General features: G+C 43.7%; 1 protein-coding gene across 1 annotated transcript in view; it reads right to left on the reverse strand.

Moving 5' to 3' along the window:
- Positions 1–13,772, reverse strand: part of SAMHD1 (SAM and HD domain containing deoxynucleoside triphosphate triphosphohydrolase 1) — a 124,629-nt gene that overhangs the window by 51,421 nt on the left and 59,436 nt on the right. The window contains exons 4-7 of the mRNA XM_075349910.1: positions 10,896–11,056; positions 4,943–5,058; positions 4,789–4,859; positions 664–840 (exon numbers count right to left, since the gene is read on the reverse strand). Of these exons, the coding sequence (XP_075206025.1) occupies positions 664–840; positions 4,789–4,859; positions 4,943–5,058; positions 10,896–11,056 (525 nt within the window). The remainder of the gene's footprint in view (positions 1–663; positions 841–4,788; positions 4,860–4,942; positions 5,059–10,895; positions 11,057–13,772) is intronic.

Below are 13,772 nucleotides of genomic sequence, written 5' to 3' on the forward strand. Positions count from 1 at the left end.
TCAGCAGCTGCTGCTGACTAAAATCTGTGGAGCTATGCATGGATGTCTGACCTCCTTCGCACACAAAGCTAAAACTGGAGAACCCGTGATATCACGGGGGGGTATAGCCAGAAGGGGAGGGGCCTTGCACTTTTTAGTGTAGTGCTTTGTGTGGCCTCCGGAGGGCAGTAGCTATACCCCAATCGTCTGGGTCTCCCAATAGAGCGCTGAAGAAATACAACTTCATTTTTTCCCCTGTGGCGACTATTCCAGTAAAACTGTTAAAACGCCATTTTCCAGAGGATTACCCATATATCTGCAGTTAACCTACATTTTTTTTTTGGTGGTTGGCGTTACAGCTATGCTGTACCAAATTCACATGCTTGTGAATATTTAAAGCCTTTGAATAGGATTAGAAAAATAAGGCTTCTTTCCTTCAGAAACAGCCCCATCATTCATTCTGGGTTGTGTATTGCAGCTCAGCTCCATTAATTTCAATGTGGCATAGATTAAATTCCGGCCACAGTTCCACCCCTCAATATTGGTTGTTTCTGGAAAAAAAAAGCGTTATGCGCTTTTAATCTTTGACACCCACCTTTTATGCTTTATCATTATTGTCCTGTATTATATAGTGCCATGTGTGTCTGAACAGTAGATAAGCCAAATCACAAATATTTTACTTACAGAGGAGTTCTGACTGGAATTGAAACATTCTTCATCTTCCAGAGGTAGGGGTCCTGTTATCTGCTCCTTAATGAAAATTAAGTCTTCGGGCAAGAGAAGGCCGTATCTTTTCATAACGGTTTCCAACTCATTGGATTCAATAAGGTGGTCAAACATTTTGACAGATGCAGCCTCATGCTAGAAACAAAGTTTAAAGAATCATAGAACAGATTTCTTAACTTCCCATAGGCTTCTGAATATAATTGGGCTTTATGTGATGTGGAAGCATACTCTTGCAACCCACATCACCCGTCATCGAAGCATTAAGTTTTCAAATATAGTAATTATTCTGTTGCCCAAAAAGAGTTCATTGTTATTGGTATAGGACATCATTTACAACATTTTTCTCTTGTTAAACACCACATTTGTGCTACAGAGAGCATGCGGCCCCTCAGACTGCTTCGTGCGGCCCCCAGGCCCGTTCCCCTGTTCACTATCACGGCCGGAGCAGGGGCCGTAGCATCGGCAAAACATTAATCTGACAAATCGCCGACAAGGGCTGCCGCGATAGTCAACAGGGGCACGGAAGCAGAGATGAGGCAGCCAAAAGAACGCGGGACGGGTGAGAAGAATGGTGGGTTTTTTGTGTATGTGAAGGCAGGCACATTAACCCCTTACCGACCCATGATGTACTGGGTACATCATGGCTCCCTGGTACTTAAGGACCCATGACATACCCAGTAAGTCATGGCGAAATCGCGGCCCCGGAGGCTGCGATTGTACCGCCCCGCGGGCTCGGCTGCGACCGCCGAGCCGCTCGGATCCGTGCTCGTACTGCGGGTGGTGGCTCGAGCCTCTCACGGACCCGGGGGTCACGTCGCTCTGCAAGGGAGTTGGCGCGGCACACAGGGATTTGGATGAGGAAGTCCACGGCCGGGGCCACGGTGGTTTGGTTTTGGATGTTAGTCCGTGATGCCACCCATGGGTTGTGGTGATTGTAGACACCACCGCTGCAGTGAAGGTATGGGGGGGGCTCCCGGGAGCGGTGTAATGGCGCAGCTAGGTGTTGACCGCTCCATGGGTAGGGGGGGTGTTGGTCCTGGGGCCCGGTAGACGAGGGCCGGGGTGCAGGGTGAAGTGTTGCGGTGCAGTGCCTGATGGCACTGGTGTACTCAATCTGACACAAGACACTGAAGTCTCTGGTAAACCAAACGGAGTGATGAACGGGGTCCGCAGCCGGCTGCAGCTTCTCCCAGAATAGGTTGGTGGTTTCCGCCTTTTTCCTGCACCTCTGTGTGTAAATGTTTGACTCCTATGCCTAGACACCGGTAGTCCGCTCCCCGACTTGCATATGCCGTAGGAGCCAGTTTGCCCACAGACGCTGGCCCTTTGGATCTCTATGCCTTGGCGGTGGCTTTACCCTGTATGGTTGGGCTGTTGTCTTCTAACGGGACTTGTGTGGGATAGGTCCTTAAGTCCAGTCCGCAATCAGTTGATTCAACTTGGCCCCATCGGTTCAGGGCTTTGTACTGGGTCTGAGTACCCTGCCTGGTTCTCCGGTATCCAGTTGGCTCCCCGATTCGGTTCCGGCGGGCCACTACCCTGTCCCGGTCCCTTACGGTTCCACCAGTCGTCTTCCCGGTCTCCTGCAGGCGGCCACCACCGTCTGCCTCCTTGCCAATGGCGACTGGGCTCCGACCCAGCCACCTGGTAGTCTCTTGGCAGCCCGGACACAAGACTGCCTGTGAACTTTACTGCTCTACACTCGTACTAGAACTTGTGTGTTTTTTCCCGCCTCCAGGCCTGTGAACTCATTGGTGGGCGGAGCCAACTGCCTGGCTCCGCCCCCTGGTGTGGACATCAAACCTGGAGGGTGGTGACAAGGTTTTAAGTTTGACTGATGTCACCTAATCGGGAGGGGGTGTGGTGTTGTGTGTGCCTACTTGGGACGACCCGACTAGTCCGGGGCGTCACACGATTGCTTTGCAAATACCTTAGATTCGGGGAGGAGGGGACCTCTGCCTGACCTCAGGAAGGGTGGTGTCTCCTCTCCAGACCTACGGAGGCTGTAATTGGCTGACGGAGGCTGTAATTGGCTGACGAACGCCGCTCAGCCAATCACAGCCACTGTAATGTTTCAGCCACTGAAATCCAGCCATGATTAGTGCAGCTATAGTACTGATAATTGGCTGGAGCTGGGTGACCTCTGCTTCACCCGCCCCCAGCTCTGATTGGAGAGACCGGCCTTGTGACCGATCTCTCCAATCACTGTGGATCTGGGGCCGGAGACCGCTCCCCTCAGCTTCACTCTAGCGTCTGTGGAAGGTGAGGGGAGCGATCGGTAAGTTATAGCGCCCCTGCCCGCCCACCCCCAATACTACAGGATGGGCACATTACTATGGGGTGGGGATAAGTCTGGGGACATTACTATAGGATAGGGACATTACTATAGGATGGGGACAAGGCTGGGGGCATTACTAAAGGATGGGGGCAAGGTTGGCACATTACTATAGGATGGGCACATTACAATAAGATGGGGACAAGGCTGGGAACATTACTATAGGTTGGGCACATTACTATAGGATGCAGACAAGGATGGACACAGTACTACAGGATGTACACATTACTACAGGATGGGCACATTACGATAAGATGGGCCCAAGGATGGGGCATATTACTACAAGATGGGGAATAATTACTAAAAGATGTTGGTCAAAATTTGTATATATAGTGCTATTTGTAAGACTATTAGGTATATTGGTATATATTATTAGGTATATTTTTTTTCCCCCTCTGTGCAGCCCATACACCCGGCCGAGTTTGAGACCCCTGAGATAGAGGGTACAACAATGGGGTCCAAATTCTCCCCCGCTCACTCAGTAATCTGTATATGATGTGGTGGGAGCAGAATTTTATATATACAGTGACAAATCCCTTTAGCTCGTTGACTTTTTGGTATGGCCGATAGAACACCTTCTCTATTACTGCAGTTTAGAAAGTTGAAGAAACGAGAATTATCCCATTTCATTTTACATATTTAAATAATGCTACCTGTAAAATTGGCAGCATTGTAAATCAGGCAAAGATTAAATGTTCTTGATGTAACACTGTATAATGACCATGAAATGTCTGTTCAAACTTGCATTAAAAAATAATAAATATTATTATTATTATTATTAATAATAATAAAAAAGATCAGGTACCACTATTTTAGAAGCCAATAGTTCACACCCTCTATAACAATAGCACAAGTGAATATTTGAGAAACTTTTTTTTTTTGATGAATCGAGCACTCATCCTTTTTTTTTTTTTTTTTTAACCTATACAAATACAGATGCCAGTTTACCGGTAGCATTAATCAGTTAAATGTTATGAATCATTAAAATGTTATTGACGCAACACTGTATTTTGACCATGAAACGTCAGTTCAAACTTGCATAAGAAAAAAAATAAATAAATAAATAATATACATACATTATATATATATATATATATATACACACATATATACATATATATATATATATATATATATATATATATATATATATATATATATATATATATATATATATACACATATATATATATATATATATATAAAAAATTATATTATATATATATAAAAAATATATATATATATATATATATAAAAAATATATATATATATACATACATATATATATATATATATATATATATATATATATATATATATATACATACATACATACATATATATATATATATATATATATGTAAAATATATATATATGTATATTTATTTTTTTTTCTTATGCAAGTTTGAGCTGACGTCTCAAGGTCCAAATACAGTTTTACATGAATAACCTTTTCATGATTAATAACATTCAACTGATTAATGCTACCTGTAAACTGGCATCAATATTAATTGTAGAGGGGAAAAAAAAAAAAAAATAGTTAATAAATTTAACTGCCATAGAGAATTGGCGTGCGAATGGTTGTTTCATCAGTATTTTGTGCCTGTGTTGCCTCTGCCCTTTATCACGGGGCCTGCTATGAATTAGGCATTTGCAAATACGGTTGCTTTTATTCTATGATGCCTTTTAAATTTGATGTCATTTTTCACTTCAATACTTTCAAATATAGAAGTCAGCAGTGACCCACCTTGAAATCTTTCTGTGGACAGGCAAGGGGCATAAATCTTCCATCAAACATGTGAGAAAATGGCCCATGACCTGAGAGCAAAAGTAATACAATGATTTGTGCCAAATTTCATACAACTAAAAAAGGGGGGGGGGGGAATATTTTGGAAATTTACCCAAGTCATGGCATAGGCCTGCAATCTGGACACACAATATATCCCGATGATTAATTTGCAGATCTGGCTGTCTTTCTTGTAAGGTCCTAACAAGGCATCCAGCAAGGTGACCAACACTGTAGACAAAAGGGACATTTATATTATTTTTTCAACAGGTTTAGGTCACTGACATGCCAGGCAAGCAGGAACATTTTATTTATCTGTATTACATGTCATTAAAGGCTGATAATATGGGGAATTTGCTGGCATGGAGAGACAAGGGTACATTCATTCAGATAGTATTTATCCTAGGCGGTCAACAACAGTTGTGGCCGAAGGTCGAATATAAAAATTTTGACTTTCACAAAGTTTGCTGTGTCGGAACAGGTTACTAACAGATGTAAAAACACTAACACTTGAAAGAAGAAAAAAAAAACCCAAACAAAAAACACAACATTGAAGGAAGTACTGGGAGTAGACTTAAGAGGACTGGGATATCAGTTATTTTCTCTGATGAACGCCTCTTCAGACTGTTTGGGACATCTGGAAGAATGAATGTCTGGAGAAGAAAGGGTGAATGCTACCATGATTCCTGTGTTGTGCCATCAGTAACGCATCCTAAGATCATTCATTTGTGGACATGCTTTCATTCAAGGGAGTGGGCTCACTCACATTTTTGCCTAAAAAAATACTGCCAAAAATAAAAGGTTAGTACCCAAACAACCTCTAAAAGACAACTTCTCCAACGATAAAAGAGCAGTTTGGTGATGCACAATACTTCTCCAGCATGATGGAGAGCATGTCAAAAAGGAAAAAAAGTGATACCCAAGTAACTCCGTGAATAAAATATTAAAAATGTGGGTTCATATCAAGAAAACTCCCCAATCTCAACCTTATGGAGAATCTTCAAAAAGCAGGTGGACAAACGAAACAGAAATTGTGAAACCCCAAGCCAATAATGAGTTGTCATTAGTGAGCGAATACTACAATATTTGAGTTCATGATATTTGTACCAAATACCTAGTAGTATTCCAGTATTTGTTACAAATTTCGAACCTAATGCAAGTCAACGTGGAACCAGAGCATTTTGTCTTGATTTCCCAGCAAAATGCTCGGGTCCCCTATTGACTTGCATTAGGTTTGTTATTTGTGACAAATACTGGAATAGTACTAGGTATACAGTACGAAAATCCCGAACATTTTAGTTCCCTAGTTGTCATCGGACACGTTGTGACCCAGCATATTAGGGCAAACTACAGAACTCTTGAAAGAAAACAAATTAACTTGATGTATGTCAATGAAAGACAAAACACAACACACACGATGAAATACTTCTAATTGTACTTCAGTATCCATAGAGATGTCCGACTAAAGGATCTAAAAGACACCAAACTTTGCAAAAACAAAAATTTTTGTCAGTCTCAATTTTTGTCCACGACTAGGGATAAGCAAACCCGAACTGTAAAGTTTGGGGTCTATACCCTACACTGTACTGGTTCCTTTCCGGTTTGTTACTTGAATAAAGCTTGTTGAAAGGTTGCTGAGCAGCCAATCAGCAAGCTTTTAGACTGAGGGCATTTCCAGAGCCATCGCAACCATGCCAAGTAGTGGCATGGCTGTGATTGGCCAGGATAATGACTGTAAAAATACAACGTGGGCCACAAACTGAAATTGAATGGTAGTAAGAGCAGGATAGTTATACATACCATGTTTCTCGAAGGATCACATTGCAGTTAGACTCTTTCTAGGCCAGCTAATTAAAGGTTCATCAACAGTCACCACTTTCCCCCTCCCACCCTCTGTGCCAGTGACTGACTGGTTAGGCTGCTTTCACACATCCGGTTTTTACAGTGCGGCACAATACGGCGCTCTGCAGAAAAAACGCAACAGTTGTTTTGGGGTTTTTTTGCCGCCGATTGCGTTTTTTCCCGCATAGACTTGCATTAGCGCTGTATTGTGCCGCATGGCCTTGCGTTGCGTCCGTTTTTTGCCGGATGCGGCATATTTAACCCATGCGGCGGCCAGATGTAACGTTGCCTGGCACGTTTTTTTGTGCGGCGATAAAACCTCATCACGCCGGATCCGGCGCGATTTACAATGCAAGCCTATGGACGCCGGATGCGGCGTCCTGCGGCAAAAACCGCATCCGGCCGCCGGATGCGGTTTTTTGCACTGCGCATGCTCAGTATCAAGCCGCATCCGTCAAAAAAACGGATGGGCCGCATGGGAAAAACTTATGCATTGGATCCGTTTTTTTCGCCGCATCTGTTGCATAGGTTTTTGAGCCAGATTGAGCCGCACTGCTAAAACCGGATGTGTGAAAGCAGCCTTACAGACTGCTACACACGTCCACTCACCCAATGTACACGTCAGTGACTGGTCGCAGTCAGTTTGCTGTATGGTAGTGTAAAAAGAAATAAAAGAAAGCGGGCTCCTGCCAGATTTTGATAGCTAGTGCAGGTAAAAACAGCTAGTTTTTGCCCGTGAGGTTTACAATGACTGAATATAAAAATAGAGGGGGGGGGGGAGGGGGTAGCTGTACTAGGGTTGTGCCATCCCTCTCTCCATTTTGCTATACAGCCATGGTAAAGCAGACAGGTGGGGGCTGGTTTTATCAGAATGAGAGGAGCAATGGATATTGGTCCCCCTAGCCTAAAAATACTAGCCTGCAGCTGCCCAGGATTGTCACATCACATTACATGTGCCAATCCTAGCACTTTACCCGGCTCATCCCGATTGCAGAGTCTATACTTCTGGTTTTCCATTATAGATGCTGTGCCAATGTAAGTACTTGCCGCCATCATCCATCTGCGTTTATGGTGGACTATTATTCCTTTAGCCATACATTTATTCCCCTGAGGAACCCTTGATAACAATATGGAAGACGGAAATGCATTTGGAAAAGGACCACCGCAATTTTTGTGGGATTCTGTTATATGCGACATTTTCTAACATCAATTATATACATGTCTTACTTTTAAAAGCGCTAACCTCTCTAATGCCTTACATTTACATCTCAGGCAGGATGAGTGGTAAGGATAGCTGACGAGGAATGGGGATGCCACTGAACCTAGGATTCTAACCTCCGTTGTCAGGCAGGGACAGAGGTACAATAGGTTTGGATTAGGGTCATCTTGCCCTGATTACACCCTCTGTCTTGTATCCATTATTTATTTATACACTTTCCTAATTGGGGGGGGGGTTCTATAAAATAACACAGTCAACCAGTCCTCTATTCTTTTGTTCTTAAATACTCATACTAAATAACAATCCTGAAAATGTGTGCAGTTCTGCTGGGTCTAGAGGGGTCCAGTTGTTTGGAGGGTTGTACATCAGTATGCCTGGTAATGCAATGTTCTGCATTTGGATTGGCCTGTTGAACCATCACAAACAAAAATCTTCCAAAGTGGGAATTAAAAAAATATAATATAATATAATATAATATAATATAATATAATATAATATAATATATATATATATATATATATATATATATATATATATATATAGACCCTGCTGAGGAAAAATTGTAAACCTGGGGGAGGGGGTTCTAGCTTACTTTTGGTATGCACATCACCTCATTTTATTCCAGCCGTGCAGTACTGACTACTCTTTTACGCTGTGGGGGAGGGGCATTACTCTTCACCATCAGGGTCCATGTCAGAGCATTCATAGGCTTCCTCCGCACTATGCAATCTTTGAGTCATATTGTATGTATAGAAATCCGATGTTCTCCACAACCGTTTCGGGCAGCTCCACTAAAGTGGACGGAGCTGTTGAAGAGCCAGGGCATGGCTACGCTAAGCAGTCAAATTCATCAATAGTGGCATTGTTGCTTACACCAGAAATATTGCTCTGGAGTACCATTTCTAGCAAGGCCCACAATACTGAGAAGATGCATGTATTAATGACGTGTGAGCGAGTCAATGAATTCAGTGAATCTTATTCCTGCGCACTTCTTATTCAGATTAGCGTGGAAAGTCTTTAGTTATTGCAGTTTCCCTGAGTAATAAAAAATGAATTTAAAAAAAAAATAAAAAAAATCCAGCATTAAAGTGGTAATTATGGTCTTTACAAGTAAGGGGCGGCTTTGTTCAGAATGCAGAGCAGGTTTCCCCAACCTGTAGCAAGGGAGTGGTTTGTGGGCCCCTGATGTGTGGCTCGCGGCTGTCTTCCAGCTTGGTGCATTAGCACCAGGTCTAGCAAACAGCCATGAAGAGCAGGTCTCCACATAGTGACTTGAGTGTATCCCCGAACAGAAGAGCAGATTTGAATGGGACTAATGTGGGAATCCCTAGATTGTCGTATACTGCCTTGTTGGGTTTTATGTGGGAAAGCTTTGGCTGTCATTATGCCGGTAATGGGGGCTCTCTGTGTCACAACTGTGAGAGGAGAGGGAGCTGGATGTGGCTCAAGACCCTCAGAGCGGAATGTGGCTCTTAAAAAAGGTCAAAGGTTTGGTGACTTCTGATGTAGAACAACCTAAAGATATGCCCGATTGGAAAAAACAAATACCACTAAAAAAAAAAAAAAAAAAAGAAGAAAAAAGAAGTCCATCTGTCTAGAACATATGGCAGAATTAAAGAAAACAAAATCGGAATAGAAGGGGGAGCAAAAAACGGTCACTTTTGACCTGGTGACCGCTCCTATTTTAGGCAGAGTTTACTATCAGCTGTTACTGCCTGTTCTGCTACCAGCTGAGCACTCCATCGGTGAGGGAACAAAAAAAAAAAAAAAAAAAAAAAAAAAAAAAAAAGAGGGGATCCGTACTTTCTGCCAAAGCAGTCATTCATAATATAAGCGAGTCGGAAATCTAAGTCTTCAGACTCCGCTTGTCATCCTTCCCAGCAGAGTTCATCTTTCTGCTGGACACAAGAGTAATGCACTGCATTATTGTCACCAGCTAAAAATGCAAATATCACTGGAACGGAGGTCAAATGGAGTCCAGAAGTTTTTATATTGCCGCTTGCTCATTCAAATTTACTACAGTTTAGCAGGGAAGGACTTTTTAGGCTTAACGGGGGATAAAGAGGAGAAAGTGGCCACAATTTATCTTCCCTCCAGAATAGATAACATGTTGTTCTCCTACATTTCAGTGCACTGCATAGGCCCCTTTACACACAGACTTTCTAGCGATCCCACCAGCGATCCCGACCTGGCCGGGATCGCTGGAAAGTCTCTAAACAGTCGCTGGTGAGCTGTCACAGTCGCTGGTGAGCAGGCAGATCTGGCCAACGATGCAGCAGCGTTTAGAGACTTTCCAGCGATCTTGGACCTGCAGAACGACCTCGTCGGTAGGGAACGCTATAGCACGCCTATGGGCTGGGTTCTAAGTCGCTAACGACGTCGTTGTAACGGTGTCAAATACACCGATGCATGCTGCGCAGCGGGAAACAAAGGACCAAAAAACGTTCCTGAAAGATTTGTAGCGATCAGCGACCTCACAGCGGGGGCCAGGTCGCTGATGCGTGTCACACACTGCAATGTCGCTGGGGAGGTCGCTATTACGTCACAAAACCGGTGACATTACAGCGATGTCGCTAGCAATGTTGCAGTGTGTAAAGGGGCCTTATCTGTCCACAAGAGAATGATTTCCCCAAATAGTGGAGGAGTATGATCGAGAGTTCTGCAGCTTCTCATCTGCTGTATCCTCACCCATGCCCTGTAGAAAGAGGACCCTGCCTACGAGAGCTCAATTTTCCTGCACTAGTCCGTGTCCAGTATACTTTATGATTATTGTACTTAAATATGTATTCCCCTTTTCACATGTAAAAGCGCATTGAAAAATGGCATAATAATATTGCAATTATATGTATTCTTAGCAGATGGTAGAATGAAATCAATTACTATAACACCACAAATCAGGAACCAAAACTTCCACATTTATGGACAGAACATGTAAAATCACTGCTCATAATGATAAACACAACACAATAGACAAGTACAAAAAAATGAGGATGAAATGGTCACATACCCAATGGAGTGCTCAAATCTATTGTGGGAAGCTCCTGGGAACACATAGTAGCTGCCACCAAGCTGTTTAATATATCGCAGACGCTGGAACTGAGGAGTGTCTATAATGTGAATTAACAAGGGATGTAACTCAATATGTCCATGTATTGGATCATTGAAGACCTAGGAAATAAAAAAAAACAGAAGAAAATACAAGTCTTACATGTTTGTGTCTCCACCACTATGATATCTATAAGAACAGGGTCTTATTTGGGCCACAGTTCATCCAGAAAGATTTCCCCTGACTCGACTTTAACCCCTTCACGACCATGGATGGATATATCCGTCATGGAGAGTGCCCCGTTAAGCTCTGCCCCCTGCAGGCGGCGGCGGTCGGCACACATATCAGCTGTTTTCAACAGCTGATATGTGTGACTGCATGTTGCGAGTAGAATCGCTTCCACTCGCAACATTCAACCCCTTAAATCTCGCTGCAAAAGTCTGGCAGCGAGATCTGTATGCGCGCGGCCATGATTTTTACTTACTGCCGCCCCCACCGGAAGTCACGTGCGTGATCACGTGACTTTCGGTGGTTGCCATCGTAGCGCAGGGTCATGTGATGACGCCTGAAGCTATGAAGTTTCACTTTCGTTTTCCCTTGGCCGAGAGCAACAGGAAGTGACTGGATCTGCTGTTTACAGCTGTATAGCTGTGATCAGCAGATAGATAAGAGCGATCGGATTGCTGATAGCTATAGTCCCCTAGGGGGACTAGTAAAATAAAAGTAAAAAAAAAAAAAAGTTTAAAAAAAAACCACAACAAACAAAACCCTAAAAGTTCAAATCACCCCCCTTTCCCCCCATTGAAAATTAAAGGGTTAAAAAATAAATAAATATACACATATTTGGTATCGCCGCGTTCAGAAATGCCCGAACAAAATATAAAATCAATTAATCTGATTGGTAAACGGCGTAGTGGCAAAAAAAAATCCAAACGCCAAAACTACGTTTTTTGGTCGCCGCAAGTATTACGCAAAATGCAATAACCGGCGATGAAAACGTAGCATCTGCGCAAAATTGGTATCATTAAAAACAGCTCGAGACGCAAAAAATAAGCCGTCACTGAGCCATAGATCCAGAAAAATGAGAACGCTACGTGTTTCGGAAAATGACGCAAAACGTGCGTCACTTTTATTGGACAAGCTTGTGAATTTTTTTAACCCCTTAGATACAAGTAAACCTATACATGTTTGGTGTCTACAAACTCGCACCGACCTCAGGCATCATACCCACATCAGTTTTACCATATAGGGAACACCGTGAATAATACATCCCAAAAACTATTGTGCCACCACACTTTTTCCAGTTTTTCCACACTTTGAATTTTTTTGCTGTTTTCCAGTACACCATATGGTAAAACTTATGGTTTCATTTAAAAGTACAACTTGTCCCGCAAAAAACAATCCCTCATATGGCAAGATTGACGGAAAAATAAAAAAAAGTTACAACTCTCGTAAGAAGGGGAGCAAAAACCAAAAATCGGAAAGTGCCCCGGGGCTGAAGGGGTTAAATATTTACTTCAATGGGGAGAGGGCAAAAAGCCACTTAAAACACCTTCCATTATTTTCATTGAGATCAAACAATTAGGTAAATTAATATCCTAAGTGCCTAGATCCTCTGCTTTTATCGAAATCTGACAGTGTAGACAATAGGATGGCCCATATAGACCGTTTTGTTGAGGAGAGCCATTTGATCAAATACTTGATTATCCTCTTGACAGGGGATTGTGCGAAATGTGTCGATTTGCCTTACATGTGCCAGGTTTTCAGATATAACTAAGGGTACTTTCACACTTGCGTTCAGCGGAGTCCGTCACTATGGAGAATAGCGCAGTCGGTTAACGCACTGCGCTATTCTCCATAGACTTGTATGGATGACGCACAGTAACGCAAGTGTCAGCGTTGCATCCGCCGGACGACGCAGCGTCGTTATTTTGACGCTGCGTCGGGCGGAAGGAACGCAGCATGTAACGTTTTTTTGAGCAGCGGAATCCTTTGGATTTCACTGCGCATGCTCGCTCTGGCTCCCTGCACCCGTAACCAGGGTACACATCGGGTAACCAAAGAACCCTGGTTACGTGTGCCGGGAGCCCGACACTTCCCCGCTCGGCTCCGCCCCCTCCCGCACTCCGTATGTATACACACACAATCGCACACACACAATCGCACGCACACACAATCGCACACACACACAATCACACACACACACAATCACACACACACACACACACAATCACACACACCTGTCCCCCAGAGATGCAGTCCCCGCGGCACTGACGTCCTCAGCCATGGCCCCGCTCGGCTCCACCCACTTCGCACTCCGCCCCCCGCACACATTGTCGGCGACCGAACGATCGGCTGATCACCCGGCGGCCGGCTACTGTGAGTGATCGGCTGATCACCCGGCGGCCGACTACTGTGAGCGATCAGCTGATCGTTCACAATAGTCTGTCGACAGTAAAACTGTAAAAAAAAAAAAAAAACTGATTGCGTTGTTTTGCAGCATCCGTTGCATCCGTTGTGCCACTATATACAACACATCAGTTGCATCCGTCACACAACGCAATGCAACTGATACCGTTCAACGCAAGTGTGAAAGTAGCCTATGACGACATAGACCCTCCCAACAGCATGGATCCACCAGATGAAGACCTAGACTCTCCAATTAACATCACCACGGATCCGTTCAATGACGTCATAGACCTGCCTACGATGACGCCCACCAATCAGCTCATGGACTAACATTGTTCAACCCACTGACCAATGGACACATCCAAGTATGCCCACTGTAGGGCTGACCATGCCCTTTTTCCTAGTTTTTATAAGACCATGTTCTTGGAA

Source organism: Anomaloglossus baeobatrachus, chromosome 5 (genome assembly GCF_048569485.1).
Source record: "Anomaloglossus baeobatrachus isolate aAnoBae1 chromosome 5, aAnoBae1.hap1, whole genome shotgun sequence".
NCBI classification, from domain to species: domain Eukaryota; kingdom Metazoa; phylum Chordata; class Amphibia; order Anura; family Aromobatidae; genus Anomaloglossus; species Anomaloglossus baeobatrachus.